At 47.3% G+C, this 15905-nt stretch overlaps 1 protein-coding gene across 1 annotated transcript in view; it reads right to left on the reverse strand.

The window, feature by feature from the left end:
* Nucleotides 1-15905, reverse strand: part of LOC149367009 (dual specificity protein phosphatase CDC14C-like) — a 55835-nt gene that overhangs the window by 19135 nt on the left and 20795 nt on the right. Inside the window, exons 3-11 of the mRNA XM_089553597.1 lie at nt 14535-14627; nt 13239-13318; nt 12394-12460; nt 10639-10789; nt 7276-7505; nt 5796-5935; nt 4550-4865; nt 3388-3515; nt 1561-1764 (exon numbers count right to left, since the gene is read on the reverse strand). Coding sequence (XP_089409723.1) covers nt 1561-1764; nt 3388-3515; nt 4550-4865; nt 5796-5935; nt 7276-7505; nt 10639-10789; nt 12394-12460; nt 13239-13318; nt 14535-14627 — 1409 coding nt within the window. The remainder of the gene's footprint in view (nt 1-1560; nt 1765-3387; nt 3516-4549; nt 4866-5795; nt 5936-7275; nt 7506-10638; nt 10790-12393; nt 12461-13238; nt 13319-14534; nt 14628-15905) is intronic.

Consider the following 15905-nt stretch of genomic DNA (forward strand, 5'->3'; position numbering starts at 1 on the left):
GCTGGCACAATGTTTGACAGGTCATGCACACTGATGTGGCATGCACACTATTCTAGACATGACCGCAGGGAAAGAAAGACAGCGCATAAAGAAAGACAGACAGACAGGCAAGCAGGCTGGGCAGGCAACAGAGTCCACATTGCATGTGCTTTCTCTTTTTTTTTTCTTTTACTCCGCAGGGCAATGCTGAGGAAAGCCCACACTGCAGGAGCGATGAAGGGGGGCGAGACAGGCAATTTAGGCAGGAGGAGGAGAAGGAAATGGTGCAGACTGGCAGCGGGAACAGGAGAGAGGAGACTGCAGCCGTGCGTCACACGTGGCCATGGCTGGGCAGAGACGAAAGGCAAGAGGCAGCGTCAGAATCGCAGTGCTGGACTCTCAAGCGACCTGTTCTCAGTGCTGCCATGCAGTTACGCGGCAATGCCACCCCACAGGAGGCACGCTGAACCGAAACCATACAAAGCGAACGTTCTGGAAACACTATTCCCTTGAGACTAGTACTTCTGAGGTTTCAAGCAACACACATTCGGATCGAATCAAATATCCAATACTTAACTCTTTAACCGAATACATGAAATTGTCTAATACTGACAGCCATTGGCTTGGCCATCAAAATGGCCGCGTTCCACTTTGGTGACTATTTCTCACTCTATGCCTTCCGGCACTACCAATGGAGCTACAGTAACTAACGGCCTCCGACACCCACCATTTCTGGAACAACAGGTCATTCTTTTGAGCGCATCGAAGTATGGTGGCCTGCAGTAGTTGCAACTGCATAGCAGCCGTACTCAAACGCAGCGACTACAAAACTGCTTCTTTTCACCGATGGACATGAACTTCCTCAGATGGTTTATAGGGGTGATGACAGTGATAATCTTTGCAGGAACATATTTTAACCTTGAGTGCATTGAGCTTCTGATTAACAAAAGAGCAGTCCAAACAAGTGCGCTGAGATCCCGGTTTTCTACAACTGGTGGAAAGAGGTGCAGACACTGAGGCTTCACCACTGCATTTTACGTTGTAAGGGACTGCCACAATCCCTACCACTGTTCCAGCCCAACAGTGAGCATTTGTGGGGATGACTTCTCGTAGAGACCAAGGTTAGAATACAGATCCTAAAGGACATTTCCACAAGCTAGCAAGTTTAGGCAGGAATTGTTGGTTATGACAAGAACCTCTGGGTTCCTTGGCATGCCTTTTTGGTTACCGCAGCACCTAAATCTATCTATTATTCAAACACCCCACCATTCCATTAACCACTTTATTTTGGGACTAATCATAACTGCAACTGCTTGTAGCCGACTGTTTCGTTATACAAGGGCTAGTCATTATTAATAGCATTAGGGTATTCTTTAAGGGGCCATGATCTTTCTGCGTGCATTTTAGGTAGCAAGGGACAGAAGGGTTCCGAGTCCCTTTAGAAAGACGTTGGGATTCTCCCAACGTTCAAAAGACGGTGATGATGATGAGACCTTTGCTGGAACACACCATGATCTCGACTTTTCTGCTCTACAGCCCTCAAGTGGAGCACACACTGCACAACCAATCGGAGAAACCCACCTTCGAGCAGGCGGCGAAGTGGGCGATCGGCGACGCCCCGTGGTGCCCGTCGTCACGGTTGGGCTGCGGTTGCCCGTACGCAGGGACTTGACGGGGGAGGCGTAGCCCCCCGACGAAGGGAAGGGGCCCCCCGGAGGGGTCAACGTGGTGCCCCCTTTCAGGGGCTGGGAGGAAGCCCGCCGCTGCGGACGCCCATCATCCACCCTGCGGGCACGGAGCACAGAAAGTTCAGCCCGGCGGCGATGCCAGTCAGGCTGCTGTTTCACTGCACCCATCGGCCATTTAAAGTTCCGCTCTGCTGTCGTCGGGTTCTTGACACACGTTTCCCCGCTGCTGCACCTGTCTGTAATGACCCACTGCTGTCTTGCCAATGTGGTCAGCAAGACACTGTTCGGCACACTGATCACTGGTATGGCATCATCATCATCAGCCTGACCACGCCCACTGCGGGGCAGACTCTCCCATGTCTCTCTCCAATCAACCCTGTCCTTCGCCAGTTGCGGCCACCGTATCCCCGCACACTTCTTAATCTCATCCGTGTTCACCTAACTTTCTGCCGCCCCCTGCTACGCTTGCCTTCTCTTGGAGCCCACTTCTTCCTCTCTATCTCGACTAGGATGTCATTAACCTGTGTGTGTTCCTTCAACCTCTCCGCCTGCTTCTGATCTGTTAACGTCCTAAGGCGACACACAGGCTACGAGGGATGCCACAGTACAGGGCTCCAGATTAACTTCAGCCACTTGGGTTTCATTAATGTGCAGGGAGTGAAATAAGTGGAGTAAAATGAAAGGAAATAAAAAGGGAGTGAAATGAAGGGGAGTGAAATGAAAGGGAATAAGAACGGAATAAAATGAAAGGGGAGTGAAATGAAAGGGAATAAAAGGGAGTAAAAAGAAAGGGAAAAAGGGAATGAAATGAAGGGGAGTAAAATGAAAGGTAATTAAAAGGGAGTGAAATGAAGGAGAGTAAAATGAAAGGGAATCAGAAGGGAGTAAAAAGAAAGGGAAAAGGGAGTGAAATGAAGGGGAGTAAAATGAAAGGGAATAAAAAGGGAGTGAAATGAAAGGGAATAAGAAGGAAGTAAAAGAAAGGGAAAAAGGAGTGAAATGAAGGGGAGTAAAATGAAAGGGAATAAAAAGGGAGTAAAATGAAAGGGAATAAGAAGGAAGTAAAAAGAAAGGGAAAAAGGAGTGAAATGAAGGGGAGTAAAATGAAAGGGAATAAAAAGGGAGTAAAATGAAAGGGAATCAGAAGGAAGTAAAAAGAAAGGGAAAAGGGAGTGAAATGAAGGGGAGTAAAATGAAAGGGAATAAAAAGGGAGTGAAATGAAAGGGAATAAGAAGGAAGTAAAAAGAAAGGGAAAAAGGAGTGAAATGAAGGGGAGTAAAATGAAAGGGAATAAAAAGGGAGTGAAATGAAGGGGAGTAAAATGAAAGGGAATAAGAAGGGAGTGAAATGAAGGGGAGTGAAATTAGAGGGAATAAAAAGGGAGTGAAATGAAAGGGAATAAAAAGGGAGTGAAATGAAGGGGAGTAAAATGAAAGGGAATAAAAAGGGAGTGAAATGAAGGGGAGTAAAATGAAAGGGAATAAGAAGGGAGTGAAATGAAGGGGAGTGAAATTAGAGGGAATAAAAAGGGAGTGAAATGAAAGGGAATAAAAAGGGAGTGAAATGAAGGGGAGTAAAATGAAAGGGAATGAAAAGGGAGTAAGCTGTCATCTAGCGCATGTCTGTTTACAGCTAGAGGGCAGCTTACTCCCTTTTTACTCCCACACAGGCGTATTTGCACTTGGAGAGTAGGTCGACCAGCCCTGGCCGGCCACTCACCCGAGGGCGGCACCGGCCGTGAGTGAGCGTGGGTGCCTCCGCTGGGCCTTGATGCGCATCAGCTTGTCACCCTGCGTCAGGTCCTCTTCCGACTCGCCCACCACGGTGTTGTTGTTGGCACGGTCCACCTGAGAGGCAGGAGTCAAGCGCCGTCAAGGCCTCAGGCATTCAAACCACAGCTGAGCGCGGTGCACTAAATACAGCCTATGCACACGACGACAGATATACATAACATCTCTCATAATTTGGCCCAATCATCTGAGTCCAGTCCACAGCAGAAGAAATGCCAAACATAATGGCACCACCTTCACATGCACAGTTGTGCCATTAGGTGCCAAACTAACTGCGGTCACAACTGAAGCCATTTAAATGAAGAAGTCTATTCATAAAAGATTTACGTCTGTTCAGAGATTTCACACCATGGGTGTCATTTTGATAGGAAACAATGGCGCGAATTTTCTTTTTGTATTTCAGATTTTTTCGAATGCCCCCAAACAGGTTTGCAGATTCCAGGTTAAGAGACTGAATTTCAATCTTCAAGGTCCAAATTACGTGCAAAGCAGTGGCAACTACACAGTGAAAGACATCTACAGTGCACGCTAATTATGGCTGCGAGGGAAATTTTCCACCACTGAAAAAACCCTCTAAACAAGAAATCACAGGCCAGACTTTAGTGCACTACTATTATTTTCGAGACCTTCTGCACCAGTCTTTCTATACTATGCCAAATGCGTCTCCCAAGCAGGGGTGGAAACTTTATACATGAGGAATTCAAATCCTCAGGGCAGACGGTTGTTCTCAAGACACTTGCACTGCGCGAGGCGAAAGCCTTGCTACGCAACTTTGGCTGCTAACGAGACAACGGCCGTAGGCTCACACGAGGCGACTTGGAATGGCTAGTCATGATTGGTCAATGACTAATCATGACTGTTTAATAACTAACTAGTAATGACAAACTAGTAATGATTGGTTAATGACTAACTAGTAATGACTGGTGAATGACTAACTAGTCATGACTAGTTAACGACTAGCTAATGACTTGTAACTAGTAATGACTAGTTATGACTTTCACTTCAGACGTAACGGACGGACTGACAGAGTCATGGCCGCGAGTATGAGCCATTAAAGGCTTTCGCCTTAACACCAAAACGGGGCCAGTCACCTGCTGCTGCTGCTGTTGCTGCTGCTGCGTCCTCTTGTCGGTCAGGTGGAAGCGGCCCAGTATGTGGCTCACCGTGCCCTCAGTATCTGCCGGCACGGCGCGCCGCGGCGACCCCCGCCGGTTGTTGCTGGTGGCGGCCGGCGGCGACACGCTGCGGTTGTGCGGCGAGAGCGAGCGCCGGGTCATGCCGCCCGCCCCCGTGTTGCCGATGGCAGCCTGGTTGTTGTTCAGGTTGTTGGCGTGCTGCTGCAGCTGCTGACCGCTGCTCAGCTGCGACCGGAACAGGTCGCCCTGGAGCCACAGGTAGTGCTGCTTCCTGCAGTGTACAGGCAAGCACATCACTCACAGCCACTATGTAGAAAAGGCCACTGCACAGTCCTACAGCAAAGAGCAGCCTTTTATGCCATGCTCAGCACTTTTTCACAGCTTTTGGCCCATCAGTGAAGACGAACTGACAGAGTGCTTCCAGCTTTCATAGGCCAGAAAAAAAAACACAAGAAATGCACGTACTGCCTGTCACCGGGCATTTTTCTTATAAGCTAACTGTAATGATGTCGATAGTTTTTTCCTACATGGATCTCTGAGGCTAGGCTCCACTTTCATGTGGTGATCATGGAGTCCTCATAGGTATTGACGCCGCAAGTTTAAATCAAGTCGTGCAAGAAAAAGTGCAATTTTCTCCATAATAAATGAGTTTTTCATGGCCGAACAAATATCAACACTAGGAACAAAAATCCCAGCAATCAATTTTTATCCATGACAAAAATTGGACGGAGGTCTCAGTGTTGCTTCAATAAAAAGCATAGATCATTAGCCTCCCAACCAGGACAAAAATTGGATGGAGGTGTCCTGAGTGTCTTTTTAATAAAAAGCATGGATCATTAGCCTCCCGAAAACATATGGGCAGTAAAAAGCCAGCCTTGCAATTAGTACTCCTCCAAACTCAAAACACTTCCAGTGAGTCCCAAGCAAACTAAAGCATATCCTGAACCACACCTGTCAGACATTATGCAGGTTAACGGATGAAACTAGGTATGCCGTTAGTTGCCAACCACATCAAGTCATAATACTACTTCTCAAAACACTGTTTTACCGAGTGTGGCACATCAAAATGAGAAAAACAATACCATCAGCTCTGAAACTAGTCACGGCTAGATAACGATAACAACAGACGAGCGAGAACACAGTCGATTTAAAGAGAGGAATGCCACCGGATTCCAAGCCAATCCCCAGAGCCACTACTCACTCCTCGAGCCAGTGCTGCTGGTGGCCAATGATGGAGCCCGGGCGGCAGATGCGGATCCAGGCGATGGCCTCGGCCGCCGTGAACCGGAAGTGCTTCATGATGTAGCACGCTATGAGGGTGCCCGTGCGGCCTAGGCCCGCCTGCAAGGAGCCGCACCCACCAAAGCGTTACCACTGCCGACTGGTACTGCAGGCAAAAACGAAGCTGCATGTCCACTCATGGTGCACCTACCGGTGATCTTCCTCGGCTAATTCATGCGGTTTAGTAAACCATGTGAATTAAGCTGACAGGCTAACCAAACAGAGAACAGTGACGGCTGCAACAGCCCTGGGATTACAGGTTAGAACACCTGCTGTAGTTTCCTTCTTTTTTGCCACTACCACAGACATAAAAGCTGACAGCGTACTCCCCATCCCCATCCAAATAAAATGAATGCATGAAACACAGGCAGGCCAATCTGGCATCACGAAAACATCAGTTGCCTTAGCTCCATCCTGGACCTACTTAAACACTGCACACAGGTTCAGGGTATTCAACAATACAGCTCCCTGTAAATTACAGCAGGGGCAGAGGTTTTATCTCGAACAGACAAATGTAAGCACACATTAGACTGGAAGACTCAGCCCAACACTGCAAGATAATCAGCATATTATGAAGCACTGAATATCAGCTCGATTTGGTTCTTCCATTAATGTCATAATGCAGCCCCCCCCCCCCCCCCCCCAATTCCTTCTTGGCAAAAATGCTCCACCTTTAAAACAGAAAAGGCCGTAAGACTAATGCGAAATTGCCTCAGAAATGGCTCTTGCATTCTTCACAAGCCTCACTTGTCAAGCATTCACCAACCTCAACATTACACTAGTGTGCCCTCTTCCATGTGCCACCTGGCCAAGCCAACATCAATCACACCAGGCATATTCCTCAAAGCAGCCACTCCTCAACCCACACAGGATAGTACAACCATCAGCCAACTAGCCAACACAGGAGTACTCGGTTGCGACACGCAACAGTTATGATCACACCAATGCCGCTTATTCCAAAGACAATCCTCCATACAGTTATCGTAAAAGCAGCAGCTATGGAATATACAGTAAAACCTCGTTAATGCAGCCCCCTGTTAATTCCGAGATTTTGATAATTCGTACTGTCGCTGGAGTACCGCCAAACACCCATGCAGGTCGATGGCGTCGGAAGCTCGTTTATTCGGACAGGACAGGCTTATTCGTTTATTCGGAATTTGGACAGGCCCCCAACGGGGCGCCATGTCGAAATATGATGCACTCGACAGATGATTGTCGAGATATTTGTCCACAGGCTTGAACAGCATATAACACTGTCTCTCGCACCCCTGATATGCGCACACGCACCGCCATTCAGACATGCCACAACAGTTCTCCGCTGACCCATGGGGCGCACAGCTGAAGTGCTACCGAGACTTATTGCTTTACTGCTGCAAACAAAACAAAGCGAGCCACCTTACCTTGCAGTGGACTGCTATGGCACCGGGAGTGTTCTCGCTGATTTCAATGAACTCGCGCATAATGGCGTCGCTGGGCGTCGAGCCGTCCACGAAGAAGAGGTCCTTGTGCTCAAAGCCCTGGTCGGCGAAGCGGCGGGCGTCGTATATCTTCTTGTTCAGCCGCACCACTGTGCTCACATTGTGCTCGCGGAAGTACGGGAAGTACGTCTCCGGCGAGTGGAACGGGTGGCCTGCATTCACGCACATTATATTACGGCTGGCCCTTTTGCTCTGCCCTCTCCACTGCACACGCTCTGTCTGTATTGTAAAAACCTCTGGCTATGTCTCTTGATCCCAAGATTTTGTTTTTTAGCTTTTTCAGTTCTTACACAATTCCACTTGCTATTCCCATTCAGTTGCAAGGTTTCCAATGGACAAATTCACCATGTCACTGCTACCGTATTTACTCGCATAATGATCGCACTTTTTTTTTTTTAAATTGACGCAAATTTAGGGGTGTGATCATTACGCAGGGTAAATTTTTAACAAAAAATTTTTGAGCCCCGAAAACGCAAACAAGTTGCAGGCCAGACTACCCTTGTCACTCGGGTAACTCGGGCGCGCTACCTGCGACACCGCCAGACGCGGTTATCGCGAACCGAGCTCTGCGATCTCTGCTTACGTCGAAAACCAATAAGATAATCGTGCGAAGAGCACACGAGCTGGCCTGCTTCAAGAACGTACTTTCTTCGCACTAAATCACGTTCCAAGAGCAACGCATCAAAATAGGCAGTGTGTATAGTTCTGCGCCACGGGCACTTTTATGCAGCCTTCGATCTCGTCCGATGGTGCAGCAACAGCGTAACAGCAACGTCCCGCGGCGCTCAAGTTACGCATTTTACCGCCGCTACCCCGAAAAATGTCCGGTCCCTGCCGCATCGTTGAAGTAGGCGACAAATTCGGAACGCTCGCAGCACCAGATTCCGCGAGCTTACCGCAATGATGCCGGCCGCGAGCGCGGCGGACGACGGCGCTCTGTACTCCCTAGTCGTCACTAGGCCTAACTTGTTTCGTATCGAAGCCACAGTGGACGGCGCTTTTGAACTGACCAGCGCTATAATGAATGTTCTACTTATAATGCTGCCTTACTGACAACCTAATTGCTTCGTATTAAAAGAAATATAGATGATCAATTTCAGCGATGCCTTAGCTGAGGAGCTGGCAGGAACACATTGCAGCAGGAGCAGCTGAGCAGCAGATCGGGTCACTCGCGCTGCAACGGCGGCAGCTGCTACGCGGCTGCGAACGTAAAACTAGCTTGTATTGCAGTTATTACTCCTACCAGCAACTCTGTACAGGCCAGCGATCCTCAAGGCGGATTCATTTTTGACGTTCCCGTATCCCAGGGCTTATTATTTACGAGAACAATAAAGTTCAGCCGGATCACCGCGTCACTTCGTTGCACCGCAACCCTGAACGGTGGCGAGCCTTGCGACAACGGCAAACCGTGATTCGAGATTTCTGCAGATAAGTTTGGTATCAACGATTAAGCATAACCGCATTTAGACTCCCGTGTGACTGCAGGCCCGCCAACAGGCCATCTTGCTCTGTCAGCTGCAATGCTGACAGAGCAAGATGGTCATCTGCACGTGCCATCTTTCAGACAGATAGCAAGTACGATCATCGTCAGCTAGACTCGACATCGTCGACAAATTGCAGCGGCAAGTTCAGGGTGCGATCATTACGCGGGGAATAAAAAAAATTGAATTTTGCGAACAAAATTTGGGGGTGCGATCATTACGCGAGTGCGATCATTATGCGAGTAAATACGGTATTTACACCCTTCCAATAAGCAAACCGAATGGGACGCAGAAACAGTGAATACAGAAGCAACTGTGTCAACACCTAGTCAGGCTGGAGTTAATTCTCTGCTGTCAGTGTAGCCATATTCACACATTTCTAGCCTAGAAATATATTAGGCAGCCCAACTAAAACCTCCTGTGAATAAATATAAGTTGATCATGTCTTTTCAGAGCCCAAGAAAAAGTCACACTGAAACATACACACTATCACAAAACAGGTGTTGACCGAAATAGCATGTACCAGTGCTATTTCTGGCACAGGTGACTTGTTTTTAAGGTCGTGATACTAGTTTCTGTTGATGTTGAAACGCTCTAAAGTTCACACACCGTGCAAGCCAGTCTCTTCTACAAAAAAAAAAAGAGCAAGTGAAAATAAGGAGACTACAACAGCCTTTGGAACAGCTACTTTCTACAATTCACTATAATGCTCGGACCAGATGAGGGCTTCTCCATGCTAAAATCCCAGCAAGAGCTGAATGTAGCAAATTCTGTTCATAACCCCCACCTTCCCTCCTTCTGGCAACAACAGAACAAAACTTAGTGGAACTAAGCTTACCGGCTTAGCACATTAATCAGTGAAAGTCGACTGGCATTAGCGGCCGAGAAGTCTGGAGCCATAAGCCCATTTTGCATTTTACAGGTTCGTTTGGGCGTCATTTCGCTCACAAGCATACTCAGCCTTGTTCGACAGCATTCCCTGCATACTTTCGAGGGCCCAGTTGCACGAAGCAAATAAGACTGTACACTTCCCAGTCCAACCTTATTGGCAGTAGAGACCCTCCCCCAGATTTGAGTAAAGGAAAGTCACATAACTGGCTCGTTTTTTCAGTGGACACCTGAACCACCCAGTGACAGAAAAAGAACGAAAAGTTGAGTTACAGCGGCCGGGACAGAATCAGCATTGCTTGCGGGCAGAGTGCAGGACGGGACTAGAAAGCACTTTCCAGTCAATTACCTTTCAGACACAAATGATTACAGTGCAAATTTACAATTGACCAAAACAATCATTGACATTCGCTTATGCTTTCCTTAGCTTCATTTACATTCAGTCGTCTTGTTTCAGATGATATTAAGCCAGTGGAAGAAATAATACTAAACATAGCAGATTGGTATGTTATATCTGGATATTTGTTGAAAGTGGATGCATTATAATGAGACAGTAGTACAGTAAATCTAAACAGATTAAAAAAAAGGCTAACAAACTGGGATGAAAGTCACATGGACACACGAGGGCAAGCAAATGCATTTATGCAAGACACCGACCCTTTGCTTTCAGTTTGTTTGGCCTCTCTCCATGAGAAGCACACCGAGCAACAACAGGTATCCGTCGTACATCCGAGCTAAATCCTAACATCCTGCACCAAGATCGGATGTCCGTCGGACATACCAACAAAATCCAGTTTCGGATATCCTTATTCGTACGTCCGCTGAAGGTATAAACAGTGTCCACTTTTGTATATCTCCATGAGAAACAAGGTGTATGTCCGAAGGATGTACGGCTGAGTATTTTCCCAGGCCATACCGTTCTCAATCTTGCTCTTGGGGTGGGGCCCACAGAAGGCGATGAACTTGTTGGGCACGATCCAGTTGAGGTCGCCATTCTCCACCCGCTCGTAGTACTCGTACTCCTCCAGGTCAAAGGTCTCGAAATCGAGGAATTTATGAAGCACCGCCTGCACAGCCCCACATCAGCCATTTTCACACATTCAGTCAAGAAAGCAGCAAAAAGATTTTACAAAGCCGTTCCAACACTGCTACCTAAAATGTCACTCCTTTTAGCCTCCTTCATCTCTTCCCTCAAGGCAAGGTCTCGGCGCCCGTCCCGAGTGAAACAGGTACTGTGCCTTTCCTGTTGCCTCAATGAATGGTTACCATTATTATTATCAAATCAGTTTGGAAACCAGGTCAGGATGACAAATTAGTATTTCAATAAAGCCAATGAGACTAGGATCAACTAGAAAGCTCATAATATCTTCACTAAGCACAGACAAATTTATACACGAGACTAGGTTTGAAACTGAAGAACAAAGTTGGCTTATTTCATGATTTTTGCAGGCCAAGAACTTGTAACTAGTGCGTGAAAAACACAAAGGAAGAGAAAAAAAGGACTTCATGGGACACAGCCTTAGTTTTCTCATTTCCAGCAGAGTTTGGGAATCCTTCATAACTAAAAAAAACTCCAGCCACCTCTCCTCAGTGGTCCTCTGCTGTACTGCCCTGTTCCCTGTATAGCCGTAACTGCTAGCAGGCACTACAGGTGTGCGCTTATCTTTCCTGTGGCAGTGGCCCACTTTAGCTTGTTCACATGGAGATGGAAGATCATGTACGGGGGCTTGCTTTACAGCTTTCACTTTTACATGTCAGCACAAATATTATACAAATAGAGGAAAAAAAGAAAAATGCAGGAAGAAAAAATACCAACATTAACATTAGATTCCTAAAAAAAAAAAAACCATCTTCCTCAAATAGTACTGTTCTCAGACTGTCTCCTCAGCAACCAGTGACCCGATGCTTATTCCCGAGTGCATACCCGTAGAAGAAGAGCGGGTGCATAAAAAAACACCCCAGAAACAATCAATGCTTTATTTTACAGTAACAGGGTATACCAGTAACCTAAAACAGAGGTTCTCAATACCTTCAGCCTCAGGGAACCCCAGTGACTTTCTGTACCTTCTTGCTTGACACGGATGCAAAAAAAAGAGTAGGCAGATGCAGAGGGTCTCAAAATAACGCCTAAGTTCAATCAACCACGGCTGGCTGTAGAGTGAAACAGTCTGCTATAAGCAGTTACAGAAGCCATTAGTAAAAAAAAAAACACTGTGGGGAAAAGAAACAGGGGTTGAGGCATGCATGGATTGAGGCATGCATGGATAGAAATACACAGACCCAGAAGGCACTTCAAGGAACCAAAGCTTCATGCAGAACCCAGTTTGAGAACCTATGAGCTAAAGAGCAGCGACAATCGCACAGTGCACTGCGCCATCAGTCTTTAACTAGTAGTTCACCTCACAGGTGTTCTCTGTTTTGTTCAACTTCGCTGCTCATCAGAGATGCGAACTCTCTTGCATAGAACAAGGCACACAGATTCGTTGGCCACCATTTCAGGTGGTGCATGGTAAGTGTATTTGCCACAGCAAGGGGAAGCAAGCAAGCACACTTTCTCAACCGTCGCAGATCACACAAAGAAATGGTCCACCAGCTAAGCTAACCAACAAAACATGCGCGGCAGGGACAGGCCAGGAAAACGCTTCCCTTCAAGGCTCCACTGTCCACCTACCTTGTCGATAGCCCGCAGACAGTTGAGCAGGCTCAGGTTGTATGTGCATGGTCCGAAGGACGCATCCCTGCATAGTAACAACCAATCGTGAAACAATCATTTCATGTCACATCTGCCTCCCACAGCCACCTCCAAGATTTTTATGATTCTATCGTTGCATTTTTCATATTCAACTTGTCTGCACCTCTCTTTACAAGCACATGAGCACACAGAGTGGTGAAACACTTTCAGAGCACCCCATGAGTTCTGGTAGGCTACTTTTCAGACTGGGCCTGGCAGCCATTAACAGCAGATGGTTTAACATGGCTAAGTGCGGAATATCGTTCAGTAGCACTGGTTACGGTGGGCACTTAGGGTCCTTACGTGCTAAAGGCCTTTGACCTAGAGGCCTTTACCATAAAGGCTTTTGATCTAACGGTCTTACCCTAAAGACCTAAAGTCGTTTACCCCGAATGCATTTAGCTTGAAGGCCTTCACCCGAGCGTACCCTTCCCCCAGGTGAAGGCTTGCCAGGTGGACACACCTGGCAGATTTACCACAACCCAGTGGGAAGGTGAGCACCTGCCACAAAGCGGGCTTCAGATACATATCTACATATGCCCGAAATCTGAAAATGCGCCTACTAGAGTTACCGCACTAAAAAAAACACTCAACAGCTCCACTGGCTTATGACAGTCATTCCTCCCATGTCTCTACTGATCAGTACTCTCATGTGTGGAGGCCTTAGGGGAAAGGATGTCTGCACTTAGATGCCCAATTCACCAATATTTGTCACGTGTGTGTCCAATAGCAATGTTGCACACATGCTGGCAACAATGCAGCAAGTACTCAACGTTCTTGCTCACCTGAAGGAAATGTAAGGTGTGATGATGCCAGCACACAAGGACTTGTACGCCTGCTCAGCCGTCCGTTTCAGGTAGATTATCTGCACACAAAAAAAAGGCGGGTATTGCACTTCTGCAGGCGCCAGACACTATCGGCTGACATAAAAACCAATAACTGTGCGTTGCATCACTCAGAAAATCAAAGAAAAATTCTCTCGGTCGAACCGCTAGCTTGTTTGGGCTGAGATTTCGCACAAAGGTGGAACTCTGCGTTAAGTTTTGTTTTATCCTACGTCCATGTCAGGTACTTGCATGAATCGGTAAGAGTTAAATCAACACTGCCCATAGTATGAAGCAGTCCCGAACCAAAAAAAACGGTTTCACAACAGCTGTACTGTCAGCGCCAGCTACTGTCTGCAGAAGAATGACAAAAGCAGACGAATGCAAGACATGAAACGAGCAATAGTCTCTAACCTTCTTTTAAGGGGAAAGAGATGGTACTGTTGCAAAACCGTTAATTTTTTTTGGGGTCTGGCATAACTGGCATCTGGCATATCTGGCTCCACATGCAACGCAATCTCTCAATACTCACTGATTCAGGCAACTGCCCAAACAAAACACAGAATAAAACAAAACTTACCAGCAAGTGCCACTCTGAGCAAATTTTTAATCTAAATTAGCCAGCGGTTAAGCTGAAAGAATTTTTAGATTTACTCTGAGCAATGTAGCACATCCATCATATCAAAACCCAAAAGCACACCATGATTATGAGACATGCCTAAGAAACCTAGTTCCCAAAGATTCTGAGAAAAATTGTGCATTTTGGAATTTTTCTCACAACTGTGTGTTAGCAACCACATTTTCATTTTTTTAAATGTTATTAGACATCCCTAGGAACAGCAGACTGATGGGTATATGAAGAATTTACCACATTTGCCCGAATATAATGCAAGGGAGGAGTGCCAGAGCTTAGAATTTTGAAAATAAATAATATTACAATTATACCGCAATCTCAAACTATTCAGGAAAACCACAGACGAGGGTGCCCCCCCCCCCCCCCCCCTCTCGACAAAATGTAGATGGCATGATAAAGTACGGAAGCAAAGTAAACGTTAACGTGACTCAAAATGCAACGCTTCAAATGTGCATGCCACAATCAAGCAAAGCCTTCAACTCATTAATTTTTCTTGCAAATTGTTCAACTTGTTGCCAATTACTCCATTCAGACAACACTCTGAAGCTCTGTATGTTGTTGTGCTGACAGCCAACAGAGCCGAATGCACATTAGTTGTCAAGACCAGTCGAGAGCACACTTACCGAATAGGAGCCCATCAGAAAGGCCGCATTGACGCGTTTCTTGGCATCACTGGTTGTGTAGTGGATGATCTTCTTCTGAGCCAGGGCATATGACTGCACACACAAGCGGATTGCACAATCACCCCCAAATTACATCAAGTATATGCAAGAAACATGCCTTTTTTTCCTTTTTTTTTCCAGAGCAGCTTCCCTCTGGACAGAAAACTCAAGTAACACTTCTTCAAATCTGATGCAGAGGCAAAAATTCTAGTTCTTAAAGGGACACTGAGGAGAAATTGAAGTTGGCTTGCACCGACAGAATACCAGCTCCTGATTACAGAAACGCCACTTGTAAGGGTTCGGTAGCGTTCGCGGGGGTCATCGGAACGCGGCTGGGGTGCTCAAAGCGAAGCGTCTCCTTTCTTGGAACGCGGCCGCTCGCGAACGCGCCGGCAGGTATACGGGTGTCCCCCCACCCGCGGTACTGATTCGCACATGTGCTGGCACGGATGTCTGTTTGTGTTTGTTTTTATTTTGTGGTGGAGAGAGCGCTCTGCCTTACGGAAGCTGGAGGGCTGGCCATGCCCTGGATGAACCAACCATGTTAAGAGCGCAACATGATTGGAAGTTACCGAATGTGGGCTGGGCCTTTAGGGCTTTAAAACTGGGCCCCGGAGCCGGAAGCGGGGGTTCTGGGCTAAGGTGAGATGCAACGCATCTTCGGCAACGCCGAGTAGGGGCCTCCCCTAGTATTAGCCAGTTCCGCCCTTTTTGTTGTTTGTCCTTGTGCCGTTAATTTGTCTCGAGTGTCTAAACTTCTATACGCTGTAAATATTTGTATATAAAACTTCAAGTATCCCTTTTTGTTATCCCTGTGTCTTCAAGTCTTCAAGTTGAAACCACCCGTCTCTGGCGGGGCACCTATGGTGCAAAGAAGAAGAAGAAGAAGAACCTGAAATTTACTGGCGCAGTCGACAGGATCCTGCGGCCATCGGAAGACGGCGCAGGAAGAAGATTGAACGCAGGGAGAAAGGCGACGGTACAGCAGCGTTCGAGAAAGGACCTGCAGAGAGACAGCGGCAAGGATGCAAGGACCACGGCAGTAGTCAAGCGACGCGGGACTGCATATGGTCCAGAAAAGCAGCGCGTCGATAACTTGACGGTCACCGGCGGCGGAGCAACGACGTGCGACAGCTCATCGCAGCGTCCGGGGAAAGTGGCGGTGTACTCCGACGCCAAGGAGCGGGCAATGCGGATCGACGCATCAAAACCGTGAGTTTCCTTGGTCGCATTGTTCACGTCCCTGTGTTCGAGCCGGTAGGACAGCTGGGGGTACGGAAGGCGGTATGGAGAGTTATCCAAGCCGGCCCTCACTTGATGTGAAGTACCAGG

The sequence above is a fragment of the Amblyomma mixtum genome, chromosome 1 (genome assembly GCF_055824585.1).
Source record: "Amblyomma mixtum isolate Tamu chromosome 1, ASM5582458v1, whole genome shotgun sequence".
NCBI classification, from domain to species: Eukaryota; Metazoa; Arthropoda; class Arachnida; order Ixodida; family Ixodidae; genus Amblyomma; species Amblyomma mixtum.